We start from the raw sequence: 27032 nt of genomic DNA, 5'->3' as shown, positions 1-27032 counted from the left end.
ACAGCATGCAGTACTTGTTTTTTTTCTCCATGTATTACCCTTTACACAGTGTACTATAACCTGCAGGATCAGGGGGAAAAATTAGCTTACTGAGTTTTTTCACTGTCCTTTTTTTGTCTTTATCTGCTGTAAAGATGTATTAATTATACTTCAATTTAACTTCAACTATTGCTTCTTCAAAATTAAATGACTTTTTAATGAATTATTAATAGACTTTTTAATGAATTATTAATAGTTATAGAACGGTTGTTGGGTTGTGTAAAACAATAAATTAACATATTTCACTAGGAAACATCCCGAATCCTATAAAAATTGACGTTGAAGGCCATCAGTTCCCTTTTAAGAGTATTGCATTATATTTTAGTAAGATTTCAGAATTTTTACACATTATGCCAGGTGATGTCTTTATTAGTAAATACATAAATGTGTTCTTGGAATAAAAATATCTGGGGAAAAAAATAAAGTGCTGTAATCCGACACATGAATCTACAATGAACCAATAAATGCTGAGTGACAACCAGACCACCTTGTGCACCTCCTGTTGAGGAGATAATGAACTCTGACTCAAATCTCCTGATTTCCAAATAACTGAGTGCATATGAGCTGCTATGTGATGCCGTCACTTGATCTTAAATCCAAAGAGCATGGCTGCGGGATTTCTTGGCAGATGAGTTGAAAATCCCCAAATCCATTTCATGCAACTCAGAAGAGAAGCATTGGAATAAATAAATATCTGAAAAACAGGGGTGGGGTGGCATGTGCTCCCAATTCTATTTACTATTTATAGAAAACATGATACAATGGAATAAATCATCCATTCATTGCTAAGAAAATAATTCAAAGTTGGGATGAGACACGAAGGGGATGTTCCATTAGGACTCTGTCACGGAGAGTTGACGTGTCGTGGAACATTCATTCATTTACTGAACCGCGGGGGTGCTGGAGCGCATCCCAGCCAACTACGAGAACCAGGTGGGGGACACCCTGAATCGGTGGCTAGCCAATCGCAGGGCACAAGGACACGGACGACCATTCACCATCACACTCATACCTAGGAGCAAATTTGAGTGTTCAACCAGCCTACCCTGCATGTTTTTTGGGATGTGGGAAGAAATTAGAGTGCCACACACTGTGGACGGACCTGGGATCGAATCCAAGACCCCAGAACTTTGAGGCCGACGCGCTAACCACTGGGCCGGGCCGCCCTGTCATGGAACAATGAAGTCAAAACTGGTCATGTTGATGAACACTGACAAGTCACGTGACCCCTGCTACTTCATCCTAAGCGCCTGATGTAAAAACAAAAGGTCCACTGTTGCTTAACAGGACTCCACTTGATCTTGCTCACATTTACCATGGCCTCTTGGTCATCAACATGACCCATCATAACCTCAGAGCGACAAGAACTAAAGCCATTCTTTGCATGTAAACAACCAGTTCCCATTAGTGTGGCGGACAAAACATATGACATAGAAAGGCACACGGATAAAAACACAGCAAGCCACTTCCTCAGAGGCTGTCAGAGGAGACAAGGACATCCTTTCTGTAGATCCATTCTGTTCAAAACTGTTGGAAAGCTAAAAAGGACTTTGCAGTTGGTTAACCTTCCGTTAATCTCCTTATCCTAAAGCAATTCCATGCAAAATACAAACAGAGACTATCCGTTTTACTCTAGTCTGATATCCTTACCTCTCTTTGTCAAAGAGAGTTGGCTCACGTTCAAAAATGATGTCTTTTTTATTAGAGGAAAAAAAGCCTTATTGTGGTTAAGGCCATTGAGCAAAGAGCATAGAAAAGAACATTTTTGTAGCTACCAACTTGAAAATGTTGCAGTAAAAGAAATGATACAAGATGCAAGAGAAAAAACACATTCCATGACAACAATCAGTATTTATCTGGCCATACAACAGGCCTCCAACATGAATTTTACCTAAGATAAACAGCAACAAAAAACCCAAGTTAAGTGAGTGTGAAAGTCTCATGTTGGACAGGAATCTCGATATTATTTGTTGTTTTAAGGTTTGGAGGTGTCTTGGATTTTGGTTTTGGAACAACAACAATATACGAGATGCTCCTGAGAGACTTGGCTTAGAGTAGCTGACAAAGAAACTCAGCTGGAACAGCTGCAGTGGGGGGTACTTACTACGACACCTCACCAAAGTCTCCCATCCATCACAGCCTCTATGCTCATGCCAGAAAGCAATTCTACAGAGGGTGAATTGCAACACCTTATTACAGCTGTTGAAATTCGAGAAATGGGGGTATCATATAATTTAAAATACACTCAGCCTACAAAGCCATTTAGCCACGTGAGAATTTTAGTCCAAAGGTTTTCTGCCATGGTAGGCACGTATAAAATGTAGCCATTTGTCCAACAATGTAAAGTGAAGCAATATTGTATATAGTGCAGTTCTTGACATTCAACACAAAACCGGTTCTAGCAAAGCTGAGGGGAATGCTGGCTCACTGACAGGGAGCCTGAATCTCAGCACATAAAGAATGAAACCATTGTAGTGAGGGTTAAATCTTCTCTTTCATTCAAATGCCAACACTCCTTGTACCACAGACAGCTGTTGTCTAGAGAGGCTAAAGGCTGACACACATTTTCTCTGTAGTCATCTATAATTGCACAGACTTTAATTATCCAAGAGCACTAACGCGAAATTCTGTCAATAGTCTGAAATGCATTTAAATGATGAACATTTCTAAAAGGTCAGATATGTGTTTCCACTCCACTTGTGGCTGCAACAGCAGCACTCAAGAATCAACATGAACACTTGGGTTTGCACATGGCAACCGCCTGGTGGTCCATCACAGTATCTTTTGACCTCGCTTTGTTCTAACGACACAATAAAGTGAGCCAAGTCTCACATGTGTATTTTAGAGCAGCTTAGCTATTATCTCAACTGTGATGGGAGTCATGTGTCGTTTTCTCAAGAGTCAAAAGCAAAGGAAACTTAAAAGGTTCAATCAAAGGGTCGCTCCCATCAGCAATATCTTTTTTGCTCCATATGCATACAGTGTACTTTGATTTTTTTTTTTCTTTCGAGGGGCTGTCGCCAAATCCAAACACTTGAGTAGTAAAATTCAATGGTGACCGTAAAACTATCATATATCACAGCATATCAACGCATGTGTTCCACATGCATCAAACTTAAAACTGTATACCTTCTTCATAAAGTGTACTTCTGTATACAATGAACACACAAGAAAGACAACTCAACTGCAGCTTGCAACATATAATCTGTCTAATATTATTCATGCTTTTAAGATTACATTCCCCTAATGGATTCTTAAATGTGAATATGCATTAGTTACATTGTCTCAGCATCCTCCATGTTATAATGATTTTTCTTTCCTATTATAAACTGTGAAAATTTTATTAGTACATTTGACACATTTATGTCAGCACAAATTTATGACTGTGATATGAGATAGATTTGAGCACTTATATTTATAATTTGTATTTAAATTAGGTCAAAACTCACTTCTCGGCATTCACAAAAGTGAGTAATTTAATTTAAACTCAAGCTTTATAGTTAAACAAGAACTATTGTGCTACATACAGGGTGAAGAATGTGCCCTTAATACTTTACATGCCCCCTACCGGCTAATTCCTAACAGACGGACAACAATAAGACCCCAGTTAATTAATCATCTCTGACACGATAAAAAAAAATGACTAAAAGGACACATATATCCTGTGAAAATACCTACCTATATACTTCCTATATATAAAATACTTCTACAGTTCACACGAACATCAACGGCTCATTTTCACTTCTTTGTGTGTTGGCATGCGTTCAGAACAGTAATGCCTCGATATGTCCGAATATTCAACACCCAATTCTCTCATACATAAAGCTTAACTAAGCATAACCCGAATAAAATCTTCCATGAAACTGATGCTGTAATGAAAGAGGAGGTTCTGTAAGTTATAAAGTTGCTGTGACTAATGTTTGCTCAATATATGATATAAGCGAGTGGATTTATCACATAAGCATATTTCATGCTTCATGTTTGAAAATAAATACTGCTTACGTTGAGTGTCGTCTGGTCTCAAGATGTAGTTAATCAGATTCGTATGGTATTTGAACTGACATCCCATGATCACATACGTTGGTTTATGAAACCATATATTGAACCTCGAGTCTTTAATCCTGATGCCTCCCATAGCATACTATATATTGTATTCATTTTTTTTCTATGTGTATCAGATGTATACAGTCTGAACGGGTGCCTCCATAATTGATACAGTGCGGTTCATTCAAAACCGTGAAAGTGCTGCTGTAAACTTCATTACAGAATGTCGGACCACAAGTGGAGTATTTTGCTGCCAGTTCGGTTGGACTGAGCCAGCAGGGAAACATTATGGAGGAGGCCTTGATAACAGAAAATGTCAAACAAAAATTGCTGATGAGGATTATTGAGCCAAATCTTGAATACTTTGTTGTGTTAGAATGGTCTTCATAAAGGATTTCCAACTAATCTAAATTGTAAGATTGAGCTGGTCAGATATCTAAAGTTGTGATAAATTGGCCTGTCACTCAAGCGCACTCTAAGACTTCATCATGGCAAATTATGTTGAATCAAATTAAAAGATAAGATTGAGGTAATGTTTTTACTTGAATCATATTTTGACTTTTGAGTGCTAAGTCGAGGTGTTCTGAGCTTCTTAGACCCTCTCAAGGGTGAGCCACGCCTCCTTCCAAGTCAAATTGAACTCATGTGTGACTCGATTGAAATAAATGGAGAGATGTTGCCATTGGAAAGATATTCTTATAAGTCCATTTACTAGCACTCAATAGATAAGTCCATTTCTTGGCTATTTGAAACAGAGACTGTGTGGAGTCATTGTTACCTGAATTCGAGAAGACATTGTGTTTTATTCCAAAGCCAAACACAAACATTCTGTCCCAATCACCATTTCTCAGCAGAAATGACCCCAGCGCTCCCTGCAGAACTGACCTCAGGCTGAGAAATAAATCGAGTCGATGAAACTGGATTTGGAATGTGAACTGTGGAGTAAATAAAAAAAGTTCCCACCGCCTTCAATAGATGTATTCTGCTCTCCAAGTACCACATAAGATTCTCGGTTTTTTTCATTTTTCTGAAATCTGCTTGCATGCTATCCATAGGCTTTCTATTACAATATATGTTTGGGCTATGTTCATTTCTACAATCACCAACAACTTTTGCTTTTAGTCACCCTCAATTTAAAGCACTCTTTAGATGCTGTACTATATCTGCTTAATGCATTCTTTAAAATGCAGAAAATTACAATTGTTTTACTCCTGCGATCTTCTTATATTATCAACTATTGAGCCAATCCCTATGGTTTTTGTTACCATAGTGAATGAGAAGGAGCCATTCTCATCTGTTTACTAGGAGTTACAAGCAACACTCAGCTGGTTTCTTTATGTGGGATAATTACAGGTTTTATATTTTAGGAATGTGAAAGTATTTTTTTTACCGTTTTGTATAAAAACTTGGGTAATGATGTGTTTGGTGCTTTAAAAAATATTTGTAATAGTTATTTTTCTTTTTAGAATTAGAGGCCACATTTCATGTTGACCGTTTGGTACATCTACTCCTGAAAAGTACATGAAAATCCTTTATGTAGTATTCTGCTTCTTTATACTAGGAAGCTATACATATAACAGCTTCAAGTGCGACAATTCATATAGTGACATCTTTCTATGTTGAAATCACAACAAGGCTTGCCTGAGGTGTAATGTAAACGCTTGTAAATGCTCTCAAGACACAAGAGAACAAGGGCAGGTGTTTCAATGCCTCCCACCCACAGAGAGCAATTTGAACACCCACAGCTGAGACTTGGAGAACCATGATGATGTCATACGTATAACCAGGAAAACCCCCAAAACCACAATGACATAAAGATCCTTTCAATAAGAGCAGCAGCATGGTGTTATAGTTCAACTTTCACACATGTCAGTGCTCATTTTTTGGCTGTGATAGGGGATGAGGGGGGGGGGGGGGTAGTACCTAAGAGAGTCATTTTCTGGATAAAAGGCTCAACAGTTAGTCACACTAAAACAAATACAGTTGAGCGTTTAACAACTACAAAAAATAAATAAATAAATGTTTATGAGCAACATCGATCAATCAAGCAAATATTTAAACAGGTTTAATACATGATTTTATCCACAGCCCATAATGTGTTGGCATTATGGTGCAAAAGCAGGATTATTAAGGATACAGTGTGACCACAAGCAGCTCATTTTATGATGAGTGAAGTCATGGGAATGAATGTTCAATGTTAAATGTGGGAGTTTCTACCCGGGACTTTTATCCCAAACAAAAGGCCAAGGGTTTGTGGTCAAGGCCGGCAGACCCTCTTCACTGCATATAATGACTGACACAGTAATAATAATTATTATAATGTTTCCTATTATAGAGAAGTTCCCTTCTCTATGCAATGTATCATGTATTTCTAACTCAACCAGGTCCATAATTTAAATTAATTTCCTCATTTAATATACTGGTAACTAGCCAGTCTCAACTAAGATTGCTCATTTGGTCACAATTACTATATTACTGTATATCACTGTACTTTTATTGCCATTAAAAGCAATGCCGATCTAAAGTTCTCCAGCTGGAAGCTGTTCAACATGTTTGGCTTTGTCTATTGTTTTTGTCAGTTTTGTATTTTGAGTGCAAAGCATGTAGCTGACAAGAAAAACTGGAACTATAATAAAGGGTGGGTGGTTCTGGAATATTGAGGGAATGGGAAAATGGTTGCAGTGACTAATTCTGATTGTTTATTGTTGAAGTAATGCCCCCACAGGGACTATGAAGGGTCATTCTTCCAAAATGTATTCTTGAAAAAGGTCTGATCTCAACCCTTGACTTTATATTTATGTTGCTGTCTTTTCTTTAAACATTTTCTTCAGCAAACGTCTTAACTATTCGCTAGCAGGTAAGAAACATCGCAGAGACGTCAGATTTTGACAGCAGAAACTAAAGGTCATGTGAAACATTGTCTCCATCGGCTTTAGACGAAAACACACACACATGCTTCCCATTACAAGCATGTGGATGAGGCTATGATTTGCTAAAGTACTATATCAAAACATTGCCGTGCAGCCAGTTTTAAACGTGCGTGCCCAAGAAACAAGGCGTGTGAAATTAATTTCACTTCAGGACTCAAAGTCGGACAGATGTTTCCCTTTTTCTTACCAACCATGCAGCTGCAAATGCTTGTTTTTCTTGCAAACTCAAACTGATCAGCCGCCCAGTTATGAAGAAATTCTGTGCAAAAAGAAGTTTTAGGTTCTCCTTAGATTGCATTAAAGCGCCAATCACACTGAATTTCACTAACCGGTCACCCCAAAATTGTAGGAGGGATAAATGGAATGCTCTAAGAGTGGCTGGCTGACATTAAAGTGCTTCAGAGAAATCAGATTAAGATATAGAAAAATATTTTAACGTGCTGCAATGTAAAATGAATACCTATGTGCACCTGTCTTCCTTTTAGGTTTAAATGTTACTATGGAGTGACATCACCGAGTAGGTACAGTAAATCCATTTAGGATTATTCCAAATTGATCTAATCTTATTGCTGCAATTTCTCATCTAGATGTTCAAATCTCAACTATAACACAGAACAGATGAAATGTGGCTTCATGAGCCAGCTATCTCCCGTCCTCAGTACAATGTAGAACACATGGACATGAAGATATATCCTCATACATCCACGGTCACTTTGGTATCAGTGAACGTTTTTTTTTATGGATAGTATTGTCATACTACTGCAGTTACCATATTTTGGGGACTCAAAGGGCACTTTCAAATAAAGTGGTGACTTTGATGGGTTGATACAGTTAATTAAACGACTAATATGTAATGTAGTATATGCAGGCTTTAGTTTGGGTGTTAAAATTGAATGGTGTGGTGTTTTTTTTTGTTTTGTTTTTTTATTAGAATGGTACCAGGAATTTTTCTCATGCTCATAGACCTCACAGCATGTCATCCCGACTTGTTACAGGCAACGTCCCTCTCTTGAGAGGTAGCAATTTCAGAGAAGTTGCAGCTGTCATATGCTCATGTTTCCACCAGATAATCGAAATGAGAAAACAAGAGCAGAGCTTAAGTGAGCCGTGCTTACTTTCTCGATCAGCTGGTTTACACTAACAAGAGAGCAACAAGAAGCCTGATCATATTGTGTCACTCACACTCATGTACCCTTCCCCCAACTAAAGTCATACCAACCACAAACAAAAGTGTGAGCTCTTGGTCACTTAGCAACAGGCAAGTGGATCTACACTAACAGTCCTGCAGGTTCAATTCAATTTGGGTGGATCTATATCCAGAAAAACATCACATAAATGAGCAGAATTGAACTTTTTACATGAGTATATTGGGAGCATTGATCATCAATGGGAGTAGGTAAGAGTGACTTTCTAGTGTAAAACTAACTTGAAAATGAATCTATTTCTTAACCTCTTTAGATACAGTCCACAGTCATATGAACCCAGTTAACTTATTTCTTCATATTGTTTAGGGACTTTTGTTTTTTTAATCAAATGTGATTTGAACAGAAACATCTTACATATGGCTTTGTAAAAAAAATGTCCTTTTGTGTTTTAAAGGGGTTTGGTGCAATGGCATTTGATGAAAAAAAGGATTATACATTTAAAATAAAAGACTAGATTTCCTTTGGACGTTATGGAACAGTCAGATTAGACCATGTGGTTGACATACTGTATTACTTAACATCTTGAATCCTGGTCTCACTTTAAAGATACAAACAAAAGACGCACATCTCCTCTCCCTTTATCCAAATGTACTGTTTCATAAATAGAAATGACCATGTGTTTATAAACTTTCCCAATGTGCAATTGAAACAGCACAAATAATGTTCTAAACACAGCCTGCCTGCATTATTACTTCTTTCCTGCCTAATTTCTAGGAGCGTGTGGAAGAAAGGGTCAAGGGAGGACCCTTGGTTCCAATGAACGCATGGATGTCTGGACTAAACAGAAAGGGAGTTGTCAGCCCAGGGAATTCCATATGACCGCATCCTCCTCATTCCGTCCGGGGTCCCATCAGAAAAACATTGGACTATCCACCACATGCGTGGAGCTTGTGGGCTTGCAAGGTGAAGGCAAATTTTTCTTAGAGTATACGTCCTTTCCAGAAATGTCTTTTTGTCTACATTTGTTTAATTGACTGAGTCAAGATTCAGAGTGTACAGAGAACAATCAGACCTGCGCAATTGTTTTGGAGGAATTTTGCCAGCTGTCTTGTCAGCTGCCACTGTTATTTGAGAAGCATGTGCATCAAATGGAAGATGAGCGATTTCAACCTCAATTAGATACGCGTGAGGGTCAAAATAGTATTAGCAACAGTATGATGTAGCACAGATCCATGGTGTTGCATTGCTCGAGTCTCTCGAGACTCCAAGCAAGAAATTCCTGGACCCCCACCCACTTGTGCACACTGTAAAAATATTTGGTTAGGCGGTCATAAATGCACTATAAATAAGTAAACACTCTATAAGGACTCTATAAAAAACAATTACGCTGGTAGACACTTTAATAGGAAAACATAATAAAATAACCTTACACACCTAAAATGACACACTTAAGTTTCACTTTTTACAAAATAGGGAGATTTTCTACTCATTTTGAATGGCCAATTCTTGACTTCTTGTGCAGTACATTTTAGCAGTCCTTGGGGGCCCTTTATTTGCAGGGGCCCCAAGCAACTCCCTGGCTTGCACGCCTCTGGTTCTACACGCTACCGTAATCAACAATGGCTCTTATATAAGAACATCTGCTAATCTGACATTCATATTCCAGTCCTGAATGTTTAGAAATGTGCACCATAGAATGGCCTTACTCTAATAAAAAGCATTTTATTCATTGTTGTAGTAGGAACGCTTACACTTTGTGGACCTGGCACACTACTGTAAATTTTGCAACTAAATGATCAGATAACAAACAGTCATTCCTAGAAAAACAATGTCTTAACATATCTTTCCTGGTGCAAATTGTATTATTCTAAGTGCCATCTTTCTTTCATCTGATCAGAGAATTCCTTATTATTCCTGTTTTAGTTCAGGGCTTATGCTGCCCCCTTCAGCAAAGGGATAACAATGGGTTGCTGCCAGCACACGCCAGACGAGTAAGAAATGGGAAAATGAGACAGCTAACCAGTGCCAATGGACCCCTGAGAAGAGGGAAAGAACCAGTGACACGGTTTGAGAAGGTAGATGGCGTGAGGACAGTAGGAAATGAGTCAACCAGCAAAAGTGCAGGTGAAAGAATCAGCAAGGTCAATGGTAGAACTTCAAACTGGTTTTTACACACATACCTGGGTTGTAAAATCAGGATTGAAACAATACCAGCAATACTTCGTTTCCTATTGCAACAATGTGCTTTAACTGATCAAATGATGTCCATGTTTATCCCTCAGAAGCTCCCAATGTCCACATTGCAGGGCACTCACATCAGAAACAACAAGCAAGTACTACAGAAGTTCATTCAGAGCTCCATCTCTATTTGCCCTTTTCACACAGAGAGGAAGAAAGCTGAAAATGGACCAATGTCTTCTTCTTTTTAACGTTTTGAGGAACTCTTTAAAATGTTGAAACACAATTAATACATGTACACAAAATACCCCCAAATAATGTATGCACCTTAAATACTTACACCTAAGTCACCATTGAATATTTCATCGTTGCTTCAGAACATGTCACCTCCGTATATGGTCTTCTCGCTGGTCTTTTCTCAGTGAAGAGGTAGCAGATCATACACCATACACTGTGTTCTGGAGAGATTTGAACACCATTGCTGCTCCGAAATGGTCTCAGAGCGCATGACCCTGTATGCAGAATACAGTGCATAAGTAAAAGTGACATTCTATTGAGATTTTTGCAGGATATGAAACAAGATCAAGGTCAATTTTGGCAAACATAGAAGACACTGAGATAAGTGCAAGAAAAAGGTTTCTCTGCATTGTACATTAAACAGCAAACATTTACCAAGTATGAAGTAAGCAGCAGCGCTGACAGACAGGAAAATAAGGAAGAGCGAGCCAAGACCCAGATCTCCAATAGCGCAGGCATTTGGACATGCACATGGGCTCTCCACCCAGATCTGTAGAGGCTCCTCTACTTTCAACTTCTGGTCCCGAATAAAGGATGAAGACACATTTAGATTGCAGTGATAATGCACAATTGTCAGCGGCAGTTCGTTGGGCCCTGGAACAGGTAGTGTCAATTAAGTGAATGGCATTCAAATGAAGCAGGCAATTAAAACTCACCAAAGTAGGAAACAGAAAGTGTCCTCAGGGTGTCATTGTAATGAAATACATTACCATTATGTCCACCAAAGCTGATATAGCGGTGAATATATCTGTTGAATCTTTGATACCTGTTAATGGAAAAGATACTGTTACATATTTAATGCTATATGATATGCTTCATTTGTGATATTGATTGAAAATACAAGTCCATAAAAAACAACACCTTTGAACAAGTTAAGAAATCATGAGAAATTATTCCAGGATTTACAATAAGAAAGCTGATGAGTACAGTCCTATGAAAACATTGTCTTATTTAAAATGTTATTTTGGACTGTTTTTAACATAATTCTTATATAGGTTACAATCTTGGCTATATGTTTGATTTCTGTATGGTTTTACAAACAAACCCTAGGCTTACAGTTCAAGCATATGCTAATATGTGTACAATAGGCCCCCTAGTGGTCACTTATGCCAGACCTTGAGGAAAAATGAAATGATTACTACATGTATTACTTGTCCAGGAACTAAACTGCACAATCATAGTTAGGTTTACACTTTAAAAAAAAATCTCAAAGAACTGAAAGAAAAACATTGAAGGCATCACAGAGATCTCTCATGTATTTTTTTGTTTTGTTGGTAGTTCTCTTAAATGTCTTGTATTGACATACCTGACAATGAGGCACGCAGCAACATTGGTACAGTCACTACCGGTCAGGTCTTCGGGCTAGGAGAAAGGCTGGCATGGACTGAAGGTCAGCAAGTATTCGCCATCGATTGCCCCATCATCTGCATGGAGGGGTTTCATCCGTCCCAGGAAGCCATCGTCGTCCCCCATAGCTTGCAGATTTATCACCCCCGTGCCATCCTTCATGATACATTTGCAGTTGTTGACTCGGATGCAGCCATTCTTGGTTGAGGAGACCAGGTTAGGCATCACAAATGAGGTGGAAATGCTGAAAAAGAGAGCCAGACTAACCAGAAAGTTCATGTTGGTCGTATGCACCAGAGCTGGACAGTGAAAAGATAAACGTTGTTGCTTAAGTGACATTCAGATGACAGCACGTTGTTACTAGGAAAGCAATTAGAATAACGGTGGCTTTCATTCCAGACATTCCTTGGTTCCATTTTTCTCACAACAACAGCAGCATCTACCTATTAATCGTTTAGCTGGAAGCCGTTTAATTTAAATGACAACTTTTCTGATCCAAATTATTTAACACTTAGGCAATTACTTCACAATGCAAAGTAGCCAGGTGTTTTTTCCCCACATTTTAACAGTAAACAGATGACAAGGGGTCCATCTTTAACATGTTTTATTGAGGAGATAGAAAACACTAGGCTTTGACAGCAAATTTGCGCATAGAGTAGTGGAGATCTTTCCTCTGCTGTTTCCTTGTGCGCAGACTCTCTTCATGTTTGGTGAGGCGGCGACGCATAGCTCTGGTCTTCTTGGGTCTCAGATCCAAGGGCTTGTATTTCTTGCCCTATAAGCAAAAAACAAAAACGTCAAGAACGGAATATTAAGGTGGACTGAGTTGTATGAATATGGTTAGGGTCGAACAAATAAATCATTATTTTGATAAATAAATTACACATCTATAATCATCAGCAAATGCTCTTACCTTGTAGAATTTCCTCAGATTCTCTTTCTGAGTCTGGTTGATGACTGTCAGAACTCTGGCGATAGATTTGCGGACAACGCGGCTGCAAGACAAAGTGATGCAAACTCATAACAATGCAAAGTTTTGTTTCGGAAATGTATTGGCAAGTATCAAATACACCAGTTAAATCCATTCAAAATAGACAAGATATGTAGTCATGTAATGCATATTACACACCATCCCTGATGATTTCATCCAGTACTTACATCTTGGACAGCTTAGACGCAGCTCCACCAGTTACTTTGGCCACACGGAGCTGTGACAGCTCATTTTTCAGGTCATCAAGCTGCTTGAGCAGCTCCTCCTTTTTCTTACCCCGAAGATCTCTTGCCTTAATCTTGGCCTGCAGAAGAAATCAATTTACAGCTAATTAAATATGGTTATGATAACACCATCGTTGAAGGCCCATACAGACCAATACCTTGACATACAATACATCATAATACGAATAGTAAAAGGGATGGGCAAAGTACTTTAGAAAGCATGATTTGATGCGCAGTTGTAGACGTTGCACAAATATTTGACTCAAATATTTTGGACGAGGCAACTGAAGCCTACGGATTCTTGGTCCCTTCTTTGCAATTCAGTCAACAATTGGCACATGTTCTACAACAGATCGCGGTCTTTGGTATTCAAACTACGCTTATCAACTTCTTGAGGGCCATATTTCGTTTGTCCATCGCGCGACGAAAATTGTGTCAACGTTAACATTGTCGTCATTACATTAGCACCTAGCAATTTAGCTGGGCTACGCTCGTGAGTGCTAGCGCCACTTGAAACTGCGCCGATATGCACCATCGGGTGTTGCTTACTCCTCTTAGCCAAGCAAAATAGAGAGTCAAAACGCTTACGCGCTTATATTTACCAACTGTTATGGTGTCAAACTGTGACGATCGCTAAAATATAGAAATTAGTCAAGACCCGAGGAAGACCCACCATGTTTCCTCTTGTGAGCCTGTTGGAAAGGGCGGACGTACCGCGTGTTCACGGAAAGCAGCGTCCGGTGAATTTCTTCTTCGTCATGTTTGTCCCTCCAATCGTACAAACAACAGCGCCACAGCTTAGGTCGACAGTCCTGGGTATTACTAGATTTATACAATGCATTTCAAACTGAATAACAAACACACATTTAAAAAAATACTCATAGGAGTTGTAATTAGAGGTATATAAATACTAATTAATCAAGAACGGAATTGAAGCCTCTGTTGAAAGAAAATAATTTTAATGTGACAATAATGTTTTTTTTTCTTTATGGGGGTGTATGCTCTTATTCATATCATGTGAGCCACCGAGGGCAAACATTGTCGGAAAAGCTTCAGGATTGGTCAACCAAAACTACATATATTAAATTTAAATAGTTTGTTGGAGAATTGAAAGAAATATGTCTATTGCAAAGAGCTTAAAAAAGATTCATCTGGAGACTGAGGCTGCCAACTTTATCTGAGGAAAAAAATGGCTGTTTCTCTCAATGCAAATCAAGTACAGAATCCATGTTTTGCAGCATAAAAAATACACAACTTAAATCAAGTGTAAATGTATCTTTACAATGCCACTGGCTTTAAACTCCGTAGTGTCATTTTTAAAATCAACAATTGATTACAAAAAAATCCATGCAGCCCTTCCCCTGAAAACATATTAAAACAACAGTCCTTGTCCTTGTCCTTAAGAGCCACAGATATTGTAGGATATCAGCAGGATGCTGCTTAAATTTTTAGAGTGAGCCTCCAAGTAAATGTTTGGAGATACACACAAAAAGATGATTTCCTTATGAGGCTGGGCATCATATTTCTGTCTCTTGATCATTATCTTCCTTGTGGTCTATCACCTCCGGTGGGTAGAAGAGCCAGAAACTGAGGGCCGGATAATTCCCTTTGGAGAAGGTTTTGATCCAAACCAGGACATCTGCAACACAAAATGCACAAAAAAATTGAGATTTAAATAAAAAGAACCAGAATACACAGAGGAAATAGCATCTGGAATGAAAAATCTTTACTAGACTGAAAAAAAACCTGTTTTGAAAGGTAAGAAAGGAAGAAATACTGACTTTATACTGAAGAGTTTCTTTTAGCATGTCCTCCTCCTCACGAGTAAAGCCCAGCAACACTGACACAGCTCGTATTAGCTGATATGCCTAAAAACAAAAAATAAACAGAACTTCTGAAGCAATATTTCAGTTAATATCTAGCAAAACCTTTTTTTTGGAATACTACCTACTTGTGACTTACCTCTGCGTCTCCGGATGACATGAATTTAAGAACAACATGTTTCAAGTATTCAAAGTTGATTTCTCTTGTGTCATTAAGGTTTGAGGTATTGGTCACTCTGGTGCGTCTAGTAGAAAGGCTTGGACTAGACACTGGTGCTGGTGGTTCTGCACATACGCTTTCTGCTTTCATCACTGAACCTTCTGTTAACTTTTCCTTTGTTTCTTCTTCTGGCTCAGGCCTCAACTTCTATAAAGGAACGAAACAGAAAACTGTAAAGTGGTTGTCAGAATAAACTGGTATTAAAATATTAACAGATGGCATGTTTTTGCCAAAAAAAAATGATAAACAATTTTATAGGGAGGGAAGAGTGAAGTGATGCTATGTACAAATGTTTAAAACATTTGTTGTCGTACCAGTTCTTTTTGCAATGTCCTTTTTAATTCTGCCATTCGTTGCTGCAGTTGTTTGATAGTCTGAAAGTCAAAAACAAACTCTTAACATATTTCACCATACCTGTTTTAATTTAAAAAAAAAACAGTTTAAAAGCCTTTTGTTTTTTAAAGATGGTAAACAAGCTTAATTGCAGGGATGGGTTCTTTAGATACAAATACAGACCAGCATGTGCTCCCTTTTAAAATGTGAGAGTTGATGTGAAGCAATAAGAATTAAAAAAAAAACACACCCTGTTCTTGTCACTGAGCTGCTGCTCGAGGTCTTTATTAACCTTCTGAATGTGATCGAGATCATCCACATTCACGCTGCCATTGTGGTCTTCCTTGCACACGGGAGGGCTGTGAAGCTGCTCAGTCAGGGTCTCTACCTCCACTTCTAAATAGGAGATCTGGGTACGCACCAGCATAGACACAAGGGCACAGACAGTGGAATAGTAAGTACTCTAGTACGTGCGTGCTCAGACAATTTTTAGATGAGCAAAAATGTGAACCACATTTCATGAACCTAATAAGTAGGTACTAACCCGAGCCTGACAAGTGTCTTGTTGTTGGGTCTGGTCGAGTAGCTCTTCTCTTAAGTGAGCTAGCTGGGAGTCTTTGTCCAGCTCACTCTCCTCCTTTTGGACACGCAGCTGCTCTAATTCTTGACGTAACTGGTCCAGCAAAGCTAGGCGACTTTGCACTTCTGTGTTAGGGTTTCAGAAAATGTATTTATTTTTCAACAAAATGCCTCGTAGAACCAGTTGGCTTTTTGTTTGATATAGAAATATAAGGAAAGTTAATAGATTTTAAATGTCATGGTCTTTAATGGATTCAAAGTGCATGAATTTACCATCATGAAGACTTTGGATGTCTTTTTCCCTCATTATCAGCTTCTCACTGACCGTAGAGAATTCCTGATGTGATCTCTCTTGTGCTGTGGTCAATAGTTCAACCTGTATACAAGAATAAAATAATGCTCCTCATTTCATATCACAAATACACGGATGGCCTAATCAATTTTATCAGCAGAATCCACTTCGCAAGTGTGCTTTCCAACAGACCTGTTTTTGTAGTTCCTCCCTCTGTCTCCTACTTTCTTCCAGAGCTTTGGCAATTTCAGTGCTTATTGTCTGCTGGCCATCCAATTCCAACTGAAACAGTGCAGATGTTTAATTCCAAATAAAATAATGACCAGAAGACAATGTGTGTTCCAACCATTGTCAGGTCTGACCTTGCATTGTTGCAACTCTTCCATTTGCTGTCTCAGTGATGCATTTGTCTCTTCTTTTTGCCTTTCTAAGTCAACCTAGATTAAACAAAAAAAAATTAAGAATAATTAGCTTCTTGCTCATGATGCTTCCCATATGGCCCTAAAGAGATAACAGCTCCAAAAACATCTGTTTACGTCTGGCAACCACACACACCATTTAAGAGTGATGACGCAATAACAACCCAGTTTTATAATCTAATCCAACTGACCTCAATGTGATATTATTATGGCTGGTCAAAAAATTATTACTCACAAACCAAAATCCGCCCAAACTGTGACACATATTCAATACACAGTGACAAATGAGGAAAACAAACTCTGAAATTGCTCACGGGTGGGATATAATCATTTTCAATAGAAATGTTGTTTTTAGATTTAATTTTTTATTATTCCTTAAATGAATAAAGTATGCAGATGGTGAGAAATATAAAGAGCCTACCATTGTGTTTTGCATTGTACATTTTTCTGTGTGTAAAGCAGTAATAGTGTCCTCCAGTCTTTTTATCTGCTCCACAGACTGCTGCGTCGACAAAGACAACTGCTGATCCAAAAGACCCTTCTCTGCACTCCACTCCCCTTGCTGAAGAACAAAAAGATCCCTTGCTAAATAGTTGCTCAGGTAAATTGAAGATAGGGATTGGAAGACAGGGTAGCTTTTAAATATCCATTCACATTCTGTTCAATATTAGTGTTTGTTTCCATCCAACAGGTTTAGCCACCTGAATGCTTAAAAAGTCTGCATCACTAAGATTTTAGAAATTATAATAGCAGTACAGCTTATTGTTAATTCATTATTATTTCCATGGATTTACAAAAATAAGATCTCAATGGTTTAGAATGGGAATTTACCAGTTTTTCCATTTCTTGTTCCTTCTTTTCAAGCTGCTCCTCTGCATTCTTCAGTCGAACACAACTTTTATGGACTTGTTCCTCCAGGCTTGCTATCTGAAACACAAAGTGCAATAACAGGTGAGGATGATGGATTTTAGAACACATATTCAGCAGGTCAATATAAATAAAGATGGTAATCTTCGCTCACTTGTGTATCTGTTCTTTCTCGGTAGGACTTTGAAGATTCATCTTTATGTCGGAGAAGTGTCTGCAGCTCTGCAATGCTGGATGTCATTTTGGATATCTGAGGGCAGACAGGCCAAACTATACATTGTCGACACATAGATGAGCTTAAACGACAAAGTTCTAAGTATATATCAATAATTTGATTCCATGGAGCTTCAAATTTGAATACTAATTGACAAAATATTGGTAAAATACAATTGTTAACACCACCTGGAACTGTGGGCCACGGAACCCATGATTACCTGTGCCTCCAAGGAGCTGACTGTTTCAGTGTGGTTTGTCCGGAGTTCTATTTGTTCTGCTCTTGCCTCTTCCAGTCTTTCCTCAAGTCTGGATCTCTGCATAAGCACAAATACAAATAAACAACGGACTCCCTCGGACAGATGGGTGGGTCTTACAAATACATTGTGGTTAATGAAGTTGGCTTTGTAAATGTACCTCCTTGACAAGCTCAAGTAGATGGTCGTCCTGGCTCAGGTTTCCTTGCAACTGCCTCTCTAAGGAGTTGACTTTTGTTTGAAGGTCCCCCAGTAAGCGTTCTCTGTCCTCTTCTGTAACAGCAGCCTGATCAATTCAAGAAAACATTTTAAAATAAAATATTAGATGTTGTTAAATATAAAATTCAACATGTTTCATTGGATTCTATTGCATTCAAAGTAAAATAATGTATACATTTTGTCAGACATGAAATGTAGTAGTATGACAAGCAAATGTGTTTGTTCTTCAACCTTTTGTTGTTTCAACTTTAGGGCATTATGTTCAGTCTGAAGATCCTGGAAGAGGCTTTCAGAAGAAGACACCATACTCTGTGACTGCAAGAAATACACATCATGTTGTAGTGAGCTTCTCATGGAAAAACAAACAAATCAAAAAGCTATAACATAAAAGTAGCAGACATATAAAACTACCTTTTTTAGATCTGTTGAGACCTCCTGGATGACCATTTGTAGCTTTTGGTTTTGTCCCTCCAGGTCATCAATTTTCTTGTCTGCCTCTTCTCTGATAAGCAGTAGTTCTTCTCTGTGCAAATAAAGTTTTGTTTCAACATATTGATGCTTCATATATACATTTAATCAGGCAGGGATGAACAATAAACTGAGATATATCCTTTTTTTACCGTTCTATTTCCAGCTCCGTGTTGGATCTGGAACTCTCCGCGTGCTGCTTTTGTAATGATTGAAGTGTTCCTTCTGCTTCAGAGAGTCTTTGTTTCGATAAATTAAGATCAGTCTCTTTCTGCTGGAATTCCAGCTGAAGGCGACCAAGCTGTTCTTCCTTTCTCAGCAACTGGCAGACAAAGCAGACACTTCATGTAATATTTCTTAAAACTGCCACCGTGGCCTGACAGTAGCAAATGATAAATATGAATTCAACAAACAGGATTTTCTTTTGAATGCCAAACCCTCCTTGCTTATAGAACACATACAAAATGCATACCATGTGTTTGACTTTAGCAAGTTCCTGCTTCTGGAAACCTTCAAATTCATCCACATCATCCCTCTTCTGAAATAATGTCAAGCTTTGCTCCATCATTTCATCCAGTCTTGCTGTTAAGGCAGCCTTCTCCTAAACAAGTATACGCAGATAGAGTTTTCTCTCCATGGATATAATGGTTTGGTGGCAAAATGTTAAAACAATCAAATCGTTCAAATAAAGATTGACAGTAATCACAAGGCACACTGCTTACTTTCTCCACAACAGCCAGTCTCTTCATCCACTCCTATGGGGAAATAATAGATAGCAGTAAAGCATTAGATCACTAAAAAAGAAGTACGTAACAAGAGTGACAAAAAAAGGGTTTTGAATGTCTTTTGACATTATTATTTTTTGATGATCTGTGACATGCAAGTAATAAATATGCAAAAAAAGGAAGATTTTTTTGGAAACAGCACTATATATGTAAGTATAAGCATGAATCAGACAAATATTTACCTGGTCCTTTTTATCCAGTGCTTGTGTCATCCCTTCTTCCATTTTGGCTCTGTTAGACTGGTGAAATTCATTCTGCTCTTGAAGTTTTTTTATGGAAGCTGGACAAAAAAAGATGAGATAGAAACAAAAAGCAAGACTAAAAATAAGCACACACAAAGTACTGAAGACTGAAAGAAAGTAGGAAGTGAAAGCAGCAAAAGCCAAAAGAAAAAGAAAACAGTAAGCATATTGGAAAAGTATTGTGACGTGAAAAGGTCTGCGAATTTCAATTCTTCACTTTAACAAAAATAATTTTCACAGGATCTGAAGTACACATGCAATGTAAATATACTATTTTAGGGGAAGGATGAAGCGGTGAGTTGGTTAATACTGTTGATTGGGGGTTAATAAGAGAAAAGTAGCTCACTGGTAGGAGCGGAGCAAGACGAGAGGTACGTACAATCCTGATGGTTTTCTAATGCAATTTCAAGCTTCTCCTTGGTCTTCTGCATTACTCGCAGCTGCTCAGCATAGTCTATTGATGTTGGGATGCAGGGTGATGAAATGAGATATCAGTGAGGAAAAAAAACTACAAATGTTGCAATACTACTGGAATAAAAATTGCGGCACCCATGTATCAAGCTTCAATCCTTCTACAACATTATATTTACGTGTGTTTTGTCTGACTGTATCTACATTCTTCAATTATTAATCAATATTGTGATGTAAGAATGCAATTACAATCAGGTGTAATCATTGATGAAAATTTGGACTTAAATTAATTTATTTTTGGCGCTCCTTCTGAAAACAAGACAAGCATGTTATTTATTATATCATTAATATACATTTGTAATACCACACCAGTACCACTTGTCTTAATTGTTGACATTATAAACTACAACGTTTTTCTCACCTAAATACTAAGTCACCCACCATAAACCAAAACAAAACATATTGTAGGTCAGAAAAATAAACCCCATGCATAGTATTTCTTTTAAATGGCTGGCAACCAGTTCAGTTTGCACCATTTCATGCCCATCGTTACCTGGGATAGGCTCCAGCACCCCCACGACCCACGTGAAGATAATCAGCACAGAAGATGAATGGGTATAAAACATTCATTCATCAATATTCTTAAGATCTTACACAAAATTAGATTTGCAATGGGGTGAATCCAATCTCAGCTCATTTAGAGTGAGAAATCCCCCACATGGCACATTAAGGCAAATGAGTCACACTCACGTTCACACTTTCGGACAATTAAAATTGTAAATTAATCTAACATGCATAATTACCAGAGCAACCCCAGAAGATATGCACACACCACACATCTGGGCTAGTCATCGCAATATAATATTTTGGGAAATTCCGTATTTAAAGTCTTAAACGTATTATTCAAGTTCTGCCCTTTCATGCAAAGATAGACTAAATACCCCACCTGACAGCTTTGCCTCTAGTTTGCGGATCTGATAATTCCTCCTGAGCAGTTGGGCAGGCAGGTCATCCCTGGAGCTGCTTCCATCAGATGCCTGAATTTGAGAGGGAATATTAGAATTTAAACAACTCCAAATGTGTACGTTGCATGTATGCACGTGTATGTTTCATTTTTACAATATTCAAAAATTACTTTTAATATTAAAGAATACAAAGGCTTGCATAGTACGATAGATGTTGCATCCTCAATTGCCATCACTGTTTGAACAACTAAATAATTTATGTGGGTGTAGCTGAGCTATGGTTTCCACTGCAGGGAATGCCAATAAAAATGATAACTCTAAGAAAAGCAGCCCCCGAGAATTATTAGGATGAACATGGCAGTAAATACCCAGAACAATTTCAAAGGAACATTTGAAGAAGCTAACACGTGAAACAAAATAAAATGTTACAAATAAAAAAAGGTTTCTTTTTTTTTTTAATCTTTGAATTACTCTTTCATGTCACATGTCAGAACTCAGGTAACACAATATCCTGGTGTAGAGTTATCATTGATTCAAAGAGTCCAGCCCTTAAAGTCATCATGGTTGGTTAGCAACGTTACACCCAACCAGCTGTCTGACAGGTGAGTATTTGACAATTGTTTTTAACATTATCTTAGAAGTGATAGTGAATTACATGCTCTGATGCTTATTTATTTCTAAAAAGTCTCTTTGATAGAAGAGCCACAAAATACCAGGAATAACACACTGGCTTAAAGGATATGTTTCAGAGAAATATAAATCATTAAAGAATACAATCTTAAAGAGAACTCACAAAGTCATCGCCAGAATCTGCCCCCACTGAAGTGATGGATTCTTTGCTGAAGGTACGAGGTAAACGGACCCCGCTACGCGGGGCCGTGGCTGCCTCCTCTGCAATCTTTTTCTTCAGCTTAGCAAACATGTCTGTTTGAGCAGCAAACTCCTTCACAGAAGATTTTAGGGAGTATGGAACACCATAAAATGGTTACAATTCATTGTTTTATCGCATAATAAAAATATGTTCTCTTTTTCTGTGGTCTCCCTCAGACGAGGGACAGCTCCACTGTGCCATTCTGCTGAATCTAGAGGAATAAAGGAAAAAAATGTTTATTGTAAATACCAAATCTGACAAGAACAAAATTGTTGGGGACAACACTTTTACCGAAAAGGCTTGCTGCAGCAATTTATCACGTGTGATGTTAAATACGACTGATTTACTACTACTACTACTACTACCACTACTACCACTACTACCACTACTACCACTACTTTCTGACTGATGTTAATAAATCAGATGATAAATCGTGATAGAACAGTTTTTCAAGGCAAATGTTTTTGGAATGACTTAATTCATATATAGGGCATAATTTAGCTTTATTTGATGATCGGGTTTAAGCATGCTTATTTTACAATGACAGATTTTAATCAAATTGATGAGAAATGTCAAATGACAGCATTTGCTGGTTGTCTAAAATCTTTTCGCTAAGTCTTATCCATCGAATATTTTCCATGTGTGTGGGTATATGTAAGTAGGAAGTTTTGTTTAAATCTTTACCGAATAGAGGTGATCAGGCACTAATGCAGTCATAAGCTTGTCATAACAATGAAAGTTACCATTACCACCGGTTTCGGTTAGCATTTGCTAGCTTGTTTACTCAATAGTGTAGACTTTCTCTTACCATAACAACCCGGAATTTTGCTACCGATGTTTTTGTCGTACCGGATGAGTTTGTCTTGGCCGCTCTAGAAAAAGTGTCGTTGCGATTGTCGCATAGTAATTTCTCTTACATCTGTCAAGCTAACCAACGTAGTTGGTGAGCTACACGTAATCGCCCAACAGATGAAAATGACGTCACGCCTGCCTTTTGTCCATTGGTGGGCCGCTGAAATGACAAGCAAGGATGCTGCGCTCTCTAGCAGTGAGAAAGGGAAGAGCAGCATTCATATTTCACCCATTTTATTTTTTAATTCCCCATTTAATTGCATAATTATCCACTTAAAAATAACTGACACTTCCGGGGGTGTTGGAGCCTACCCAAGCCAACTTTGACACCCTGAATTGGTTCATTTAAAGTGTTCAACCTGGGCTCCATACATGTTTTGGGATGTGGTAGGAAACTGGAGTACCCAAAGAAAACCCACACAGGCCCAAGGAGTACATGCAAACTCCACACAGGAAATCCAAACCTGGAATTGGACCCTCGATCACAGAACTGTGGGACTGACAGGTTAACCACTCATCCAGTGGCCCGATGCATTCTATTTGAGTTTACTTAAGAGACATAAAAGTATTTTTTGAGGAATTGTTGTCATACTTAATTCGAGGAAGACAAGCAAATTGAATTAGTTCCGGCAAGTAAATCTTTATTGTAACTTAAAACAGAGATCTGCAAATATGAACATTTTAACAGGAGTCAGTTGATCTCAGCACACAGATTCCAGCTTACTTATCAGTGAAATATTTTTCGTGATTTAAGCCCCAAGAGAAAACTGAAAGTCTGTGAGGAGTTACAAGTCTGAGGCAGTTGAGTAAATCTCCACTTCAGCAGGAAAAAAATAATTAAGCAACCATATTTTTGAATGTACAGTATATCACGTATTGGTGTTATCATTATTTTACTTTCTGAGCCATCAAAAATAATTTTACATTGGAAAATGGGGGAAATAAAGATCAAGCAATGGAATTGCAAGACTGCAATTGAACATAAATGAAGAAAATTACCTAACTCCATTTCCAAAACACCACTTGAATATTGTTTACTGTATAGAACAAATCCATACCGACAACATGTAGCTTCTCGCAGTCTTCCAGGTTGAGGTGAAGGGCTTCTGATTCAAGTTGCTGATACATGGCTTTAAATGTACAGAGGGGGAATAAACAATAGTTGGCACTGTAAATACTTTAATTTTACACTACAAAATTCATACAGACTCACAAGTGCTGTCGCCACTCTCCTGGTGTCTTTGCACTAAATAACAAAATAAAAACAAAACAAAAAAACGATTGACCATTTTGAATTTCCTTCCTCATCTTAAAGAAAATAAGGTGTCGTTGTTCGAGGTGGGATGACCCTTTCCGAATCAGGCACTGCTCTAAAGAGCTTTGGCTCTCTTGTGTTAGCATCTTTGAAGACCATAATGGAGGCTATGTTGCCACAGCGATAGCAGTAGTTGGGAGCCGACCACACCGTGACCAGCTTCTCGTCAAACATAAATTTGTAGCCCTCGTGGACCAGTTGATGTGCCCGGCAAATCAGCTTCAGGTTGTTGATGTGGACGAACTGCAGGTTTTTGGTAAGTGACAAAAAATGAAGAAGTATTAGTCAAATTTACTTAATATTGAAGTGAACTACTATAACAGATGCAGTCACGACTAAATATTAACATTAATTTACCTCATTTGTGACTTTAGCCCCAAAAAGCCATCCTGCTCCTCTAGGACTGATGGCCCAAGTGTCGACGTCTTCAGGGTCAGACCACACCAAATCACAAAAGGCTCCTTTGTGAGGAATTTCCTGGTTCCGCTCAATGGTCCGAATTTGATCGAGGGTTTTTATTTCAGGGGAAAGGCCTCCGTGTACACACAAGATCTGTTCATCCATCAGCTGGTGAAAACAGGAATTGTGTCAAAACATTTCATCTACAGGCAAACTTTCATCTAGATTCTATTCTGAATAAAATATTGAAATTATTTTTATTCAGAATTTGTTTGCTTTCCATCTTTTTACAATTCAGTGCTATGATTCACCAGCAAGTATGAAACAGAAGTCAAAACTAACAAATAAATGACAAGAATATAATACTTACAGCTGCCACTGTTAACATATCAAACACTTTGGTGCAATAACGCCAGGCATTTGCGTTTCCATATTTGGTCTGGCACTCATCTGTGGCAGAAATAGAAATTTCAAACAACTATGATTACTGTTCAGAAGGTGCAAAAAAATGAATACTGTGTATATTAGAATGGTGTAAAAACAGACTTTGACTCTCAACTCACCGTAAAAACCATAAACCTGTGTAATCTGTCGGCTCTCATGATTGCCACGTAGAAGCGTTATGCGGTCCGGCCATTTGGCTTTCAGCACCAACAAATAGGTAAAAGTCTCCAAACTGTAATATCCTCGATCAACAAAGTCTCCCTAAAATTATAGGGGAGTATTATGAAATGACATCTTTGGGAATATCTGATCTGAAGTTACAGTCATATAAATAGAAATACAAACCATAAATATGTAATTCGTATCCGGAACTTGGCCACCAGTTCGAAATAATTCACAAAGATCATAAAACTAGTACAAAAGAAAGGGAAAATGTTAGAAAAAAAAAAACATCATACATTCCACATAATGTGGAAAACAATGGACTTGGTTACACCAGCTTTTTACCTGCCCGTGTATGTCCCCACATACTGTTACCGGAGTAGAAACAGGTTGAACATTAGACTCCTCCAGCAGAAGATCACACACATAGTCACATAATCGCTGTATTGGTAAAAACAAAACAAAAAATAATAATAAATGTATAAAATACTACTCAGGTGGATAACTTTGAAAAATAAAATAAAAACACAATTAAGAAAGGAATCAAATGTAACAGTATTTATCTGATAAGGCATACTTATACTATTTTTTATTTTTTACTAAATTGCGAAAATATGAATAAAACATCAATGATATGTTTCATGACCTTCAGGATATATGCGGGAAAATATATCATTAACGTTACTCAAATATTGGCATATGTAGATATGAAGTTATAACGATTAGAAATAAAAACAATAAACAAATCATCCATAATGTTCACAGCATCTCTAGCAATGCAAGTTTAGCCGTCTCATCAAAATGGCAGTCCCCCATCCAATTACTTCTATACAGAGATGTTTGACCATTCTATCTTTAGTTATACATGATAAACAGTAATTGACTAGTTCGATTGTTTAATACTTGGTAAAGACGCTCACTTCCTGGCCGCACAGACTAAATAAACCAGTGTGCTAAACGCTGCGAGCTAGCTTTAGCTACACCAAGTTAATTAAATATTTCATCCACAATATAAGTTAAGCACAACAAGTGCGCAAATTATTCTAACTATATGTGTACATCGCAATTATGGTTTACCTTTAGATCATTTTCTGGAAGGTATTTACACTGTTTTGCGATCTCGGCATATTTATCCAAATCTAGAGGCGCCATTGTAAGTGCCTGCTTGACTTGCGCAACTTCCTGCAAAGCATCGGAGGTTGGCCTAGTTGTGTTTTGGGGTTACTCTACTGCCATCTACCGTCCGTGTCCCGTAACGTTTCTGATGAAATTATTATTCACATTATTTATTTATTTATTTTTGACGTAGTGGCAAATTTCGACCGCCTGGGTGAACTACACGCTTGTGCAATAGATCCTGCAAACCAAGAAAGATAATACAACCATTTGTCACGTCCTTTCCTGTGAAAGATGATACTTTTAGTGAGACAAGGGCTGTATAACATTGGCATTTAAGTGTTGTTTGATTTCATTGAAAAATCTGATCCATTTGTTATTTTAATAAACGATACTGTCTTTTTTGAACTTTTCCAAATTCCATTTGTTAATTGGTAAAAAAAAAACTAGTGTGTTTTCAGTTTGGGGTTAAATTGGAAAGAGGAAACGTGGAAAATTGGAATTATTTTTAACAAAGATCCTGTCTGAGCAGGCTTGGTCATAAAAAAAATAGGGAAGATGTTTTCTGGGGATTTTTTCCCTGTC

General features: G+C 38.0%; 4 protein-coding genes across 6 annotated transcripts; 1 reads left to right on the top strand and 3 right to left on the bottom strand.

Annotated features, from left to right (window-relative positions):
- The first annotated feature begins 8260 nt into the window (after positions 1-8260).
- On the top strand, positions 8261-11230 carry LOC144215903 (uncharacterized). The gene is made up of 4 exons (XM_077745103.1): positions 8261-8409; positions 8933-9121; positions 10082-10282; positions 10441-11230. The coding sequence occupies exons 1-4, from the start codon at positions 8400-8402 to the stop codon at positions 10557-10559; spliced, it is 519 nt and encodes a 172-aa protein (XP_077601229.1). The 5' UTR covers positions 8261-8399; the 3' UTR covers positions 10560-11230.
- Positions 11231-12567: 1337 nt separating this feature from the next.
- LOC144215641 (large ribosomal subunit protein uL29) lies at positions 12568-13970 on the bottom strand. Its single transcript, XM_077744696.1, has 4 exons — positions 13869-13970; positions 13139-13275; positions 12894-12975; positions 12568-12755 (listed from the first exon to the last, which is right to left on the bottom strand). Exons 1-4 carry the CDS (start codon positions 13869-13871, stop codon positions 12606-12608), a joined length of 372 nt encoding a protein of 123 aa, XP_077600822.1. The 5' UTR covers positions 13872-13970; the 3' UTR covers positions 12568-12605.
- A 167-nt stretch (positions 13971-14137) lies between these two features.
- Positions 14138-23140, bottom strand: LOC144215524 (golgin subfamily A member 1-like). 3 transcript variants are annotated; one of them, XM_077744527.1, is made up of 24 exons: positions 22968-23140; positions 22082-22370; positions 21270-21360; positions 20259-20366; positions 19853-20019; positions 19608-19640; positions 19358-19486; positions 19038-19207; positions 18829-18940; positions 18649-18732; positions 18359-18484; positions 18163-18258; positions 17883-17978; positions 17693-17788; positions 17283-17423; positions 16805-16879; positions 16635-16724; positions 16424-16526; positions 16116-16276; positions 15822-15980; positions 15553-15612; positions 15158-15385; positions 14977-15063; positions 14138-14834 (listed from the first exon to the last, which is right to left on the bottom strand). In XM_077744527.1, exons 2-24 carry the CDS (start codon positions 22208-22210, stop codon positions 14754-14756), a joined length of 2622 nt encoding a protein of 873 aa, XP_077600653.1. In that variant the 5' UTR covers positions 22211-22370; positions 22968-23140; the 3' UTR covers positions 14138-14753. The 3 variants fall into 3 exon arrangements, with proteins under 3 accessions (XP_077600653.1, XP_077600655.1, XP_077600656.1); XM_077744529.1 differs by having other exon boundaries at positions 19853-19950; XM_077744530.1 differs by having other exon boundaries at positions 19853-19950; positions 20292-20366.
- A 1033-nt stretch (positions 23141-24173) lies between these two features.
- On the bottom strand, positions 24174-26559 carry ppp6c (protein phosphatase 6, catalytic subunit). Its single transcript, XM_077744973.1, has 7 exons — positions 26409-26559; positions 25677-25772; positions 25515-25580; positions 25289-25430; positions 25096-25175; positions 24684-24893; positions 24174-24569 (listed from the first exon to the last, which is right to left on the bottom strand). The coding sequence occupies exons 1-7, from the start codon at positions 26481-26483 to the stop codon at positions 24321-24323; spliced, it is 918 nt and encodes a 305-aa protein (XP_077601099.1). The 5' UTR covers positions 26484-26559; the 3' UTR covers positions 24174-24320.
- Positions 26560-27032: the final 473 nt, after the last annotated feature.

The sequence above is a fragment of the Stigmatopora nigra genome, chromosome 22 (genome assembly GCF_051989575.1).
Source record: "Stigmatopora nigra isolate UIUO_SnigA chromosome 22, RoL_Snig_1.1, whole genome shotgun sequence".
Lineage (NCBI taxonomy): Eukaryota > Metazoa > Chordata > Actinopteri > Syngnathiformes > Syngnathidae > Stigmatopora > Stigmatopora nigra.
The sequence above is the reverse complement of the archived record's forward strand: the minus strand, read 5'-3'. Positions and strand labels throughout refer to the sequence as shown.

Bases quoted from the DNA above. Each gene is read 5' to 3' on its own strand.
- LOC144215903 (XM_077745103.1), top strand. The intron at 9,122-10,081 runs GTGAAGGCAAAT...TTCCTGTTTTAG, and splicing joins GGAGCTTGTGGGCTTGCAAG to TTCAGGGCTTATGCTGCCCC. The intron at 10,283-10,440 runs GTGAAAGAATCA...TTTATCCCTCAG, and splicing joins GTCAACCAGCAAAAGTGCAG to AAGCTCCCAATGTCCACATT.
- LOC144215641 (XM_077744696.1), bottom strand. The intron at 12,976-13,138 runs GTAAGTACTGGA...TTTGTCTTGCAG, and splicing joins GCGTCTAAGCTGTCCAAGAT to CCGCGTTGTCCGCAAATCTA. The intron at 12,756-12,893 runs GTAAGAGCATTT...TTTTGCTTATAG, and splicing joins ATCTGAGGAAATTCTACAAG to GGCAAGAAATACAAGCCCTT.
- LOC144215524 (XM_077744527.1), bottom strand. From the start codon at position 22,210: ATGTTTGCTAAGCTGAAGAAAAAGATTGCAGAGGAGGCAGCCACGGCC. The intron at 19,641-19,852 runs GTAAATATTTGT...ATTTCCCCATAG, and splicing joins CACTGGATAAAAAGGACCAG to GAGTGGATGAAGAGACTGGC. The intron at 17,424-17,692 runs GTAAATTCCCAT...TTTGTTCTTCAG, and splicing joins AACAAGAAATGGAAAAACTG to CAAGGGGAGTGGAGTGCAGA.
- ppp6c (XM_077744973.1), bottom strand. From the start codon at position 26,483: ATGGCGCCTCTAGATTTGGATAAATATGCCGAGATCGCAAAACAGTGT. The intron at 25,176-25,288 runs GTGAGTTGAGAG...TTTCTGCCACAG, and splicing joins ACAGGTTTATGGTTTTTACG to ATGAGTGCCAGACCAAATAT. The intron at 24,894-25,095 runs GTAAGTATTATA...TGTTTTCACCAG, and splicing joins ATATGTTAACAGTGGCAGCT to CTGATGGATGAACAGATCTT.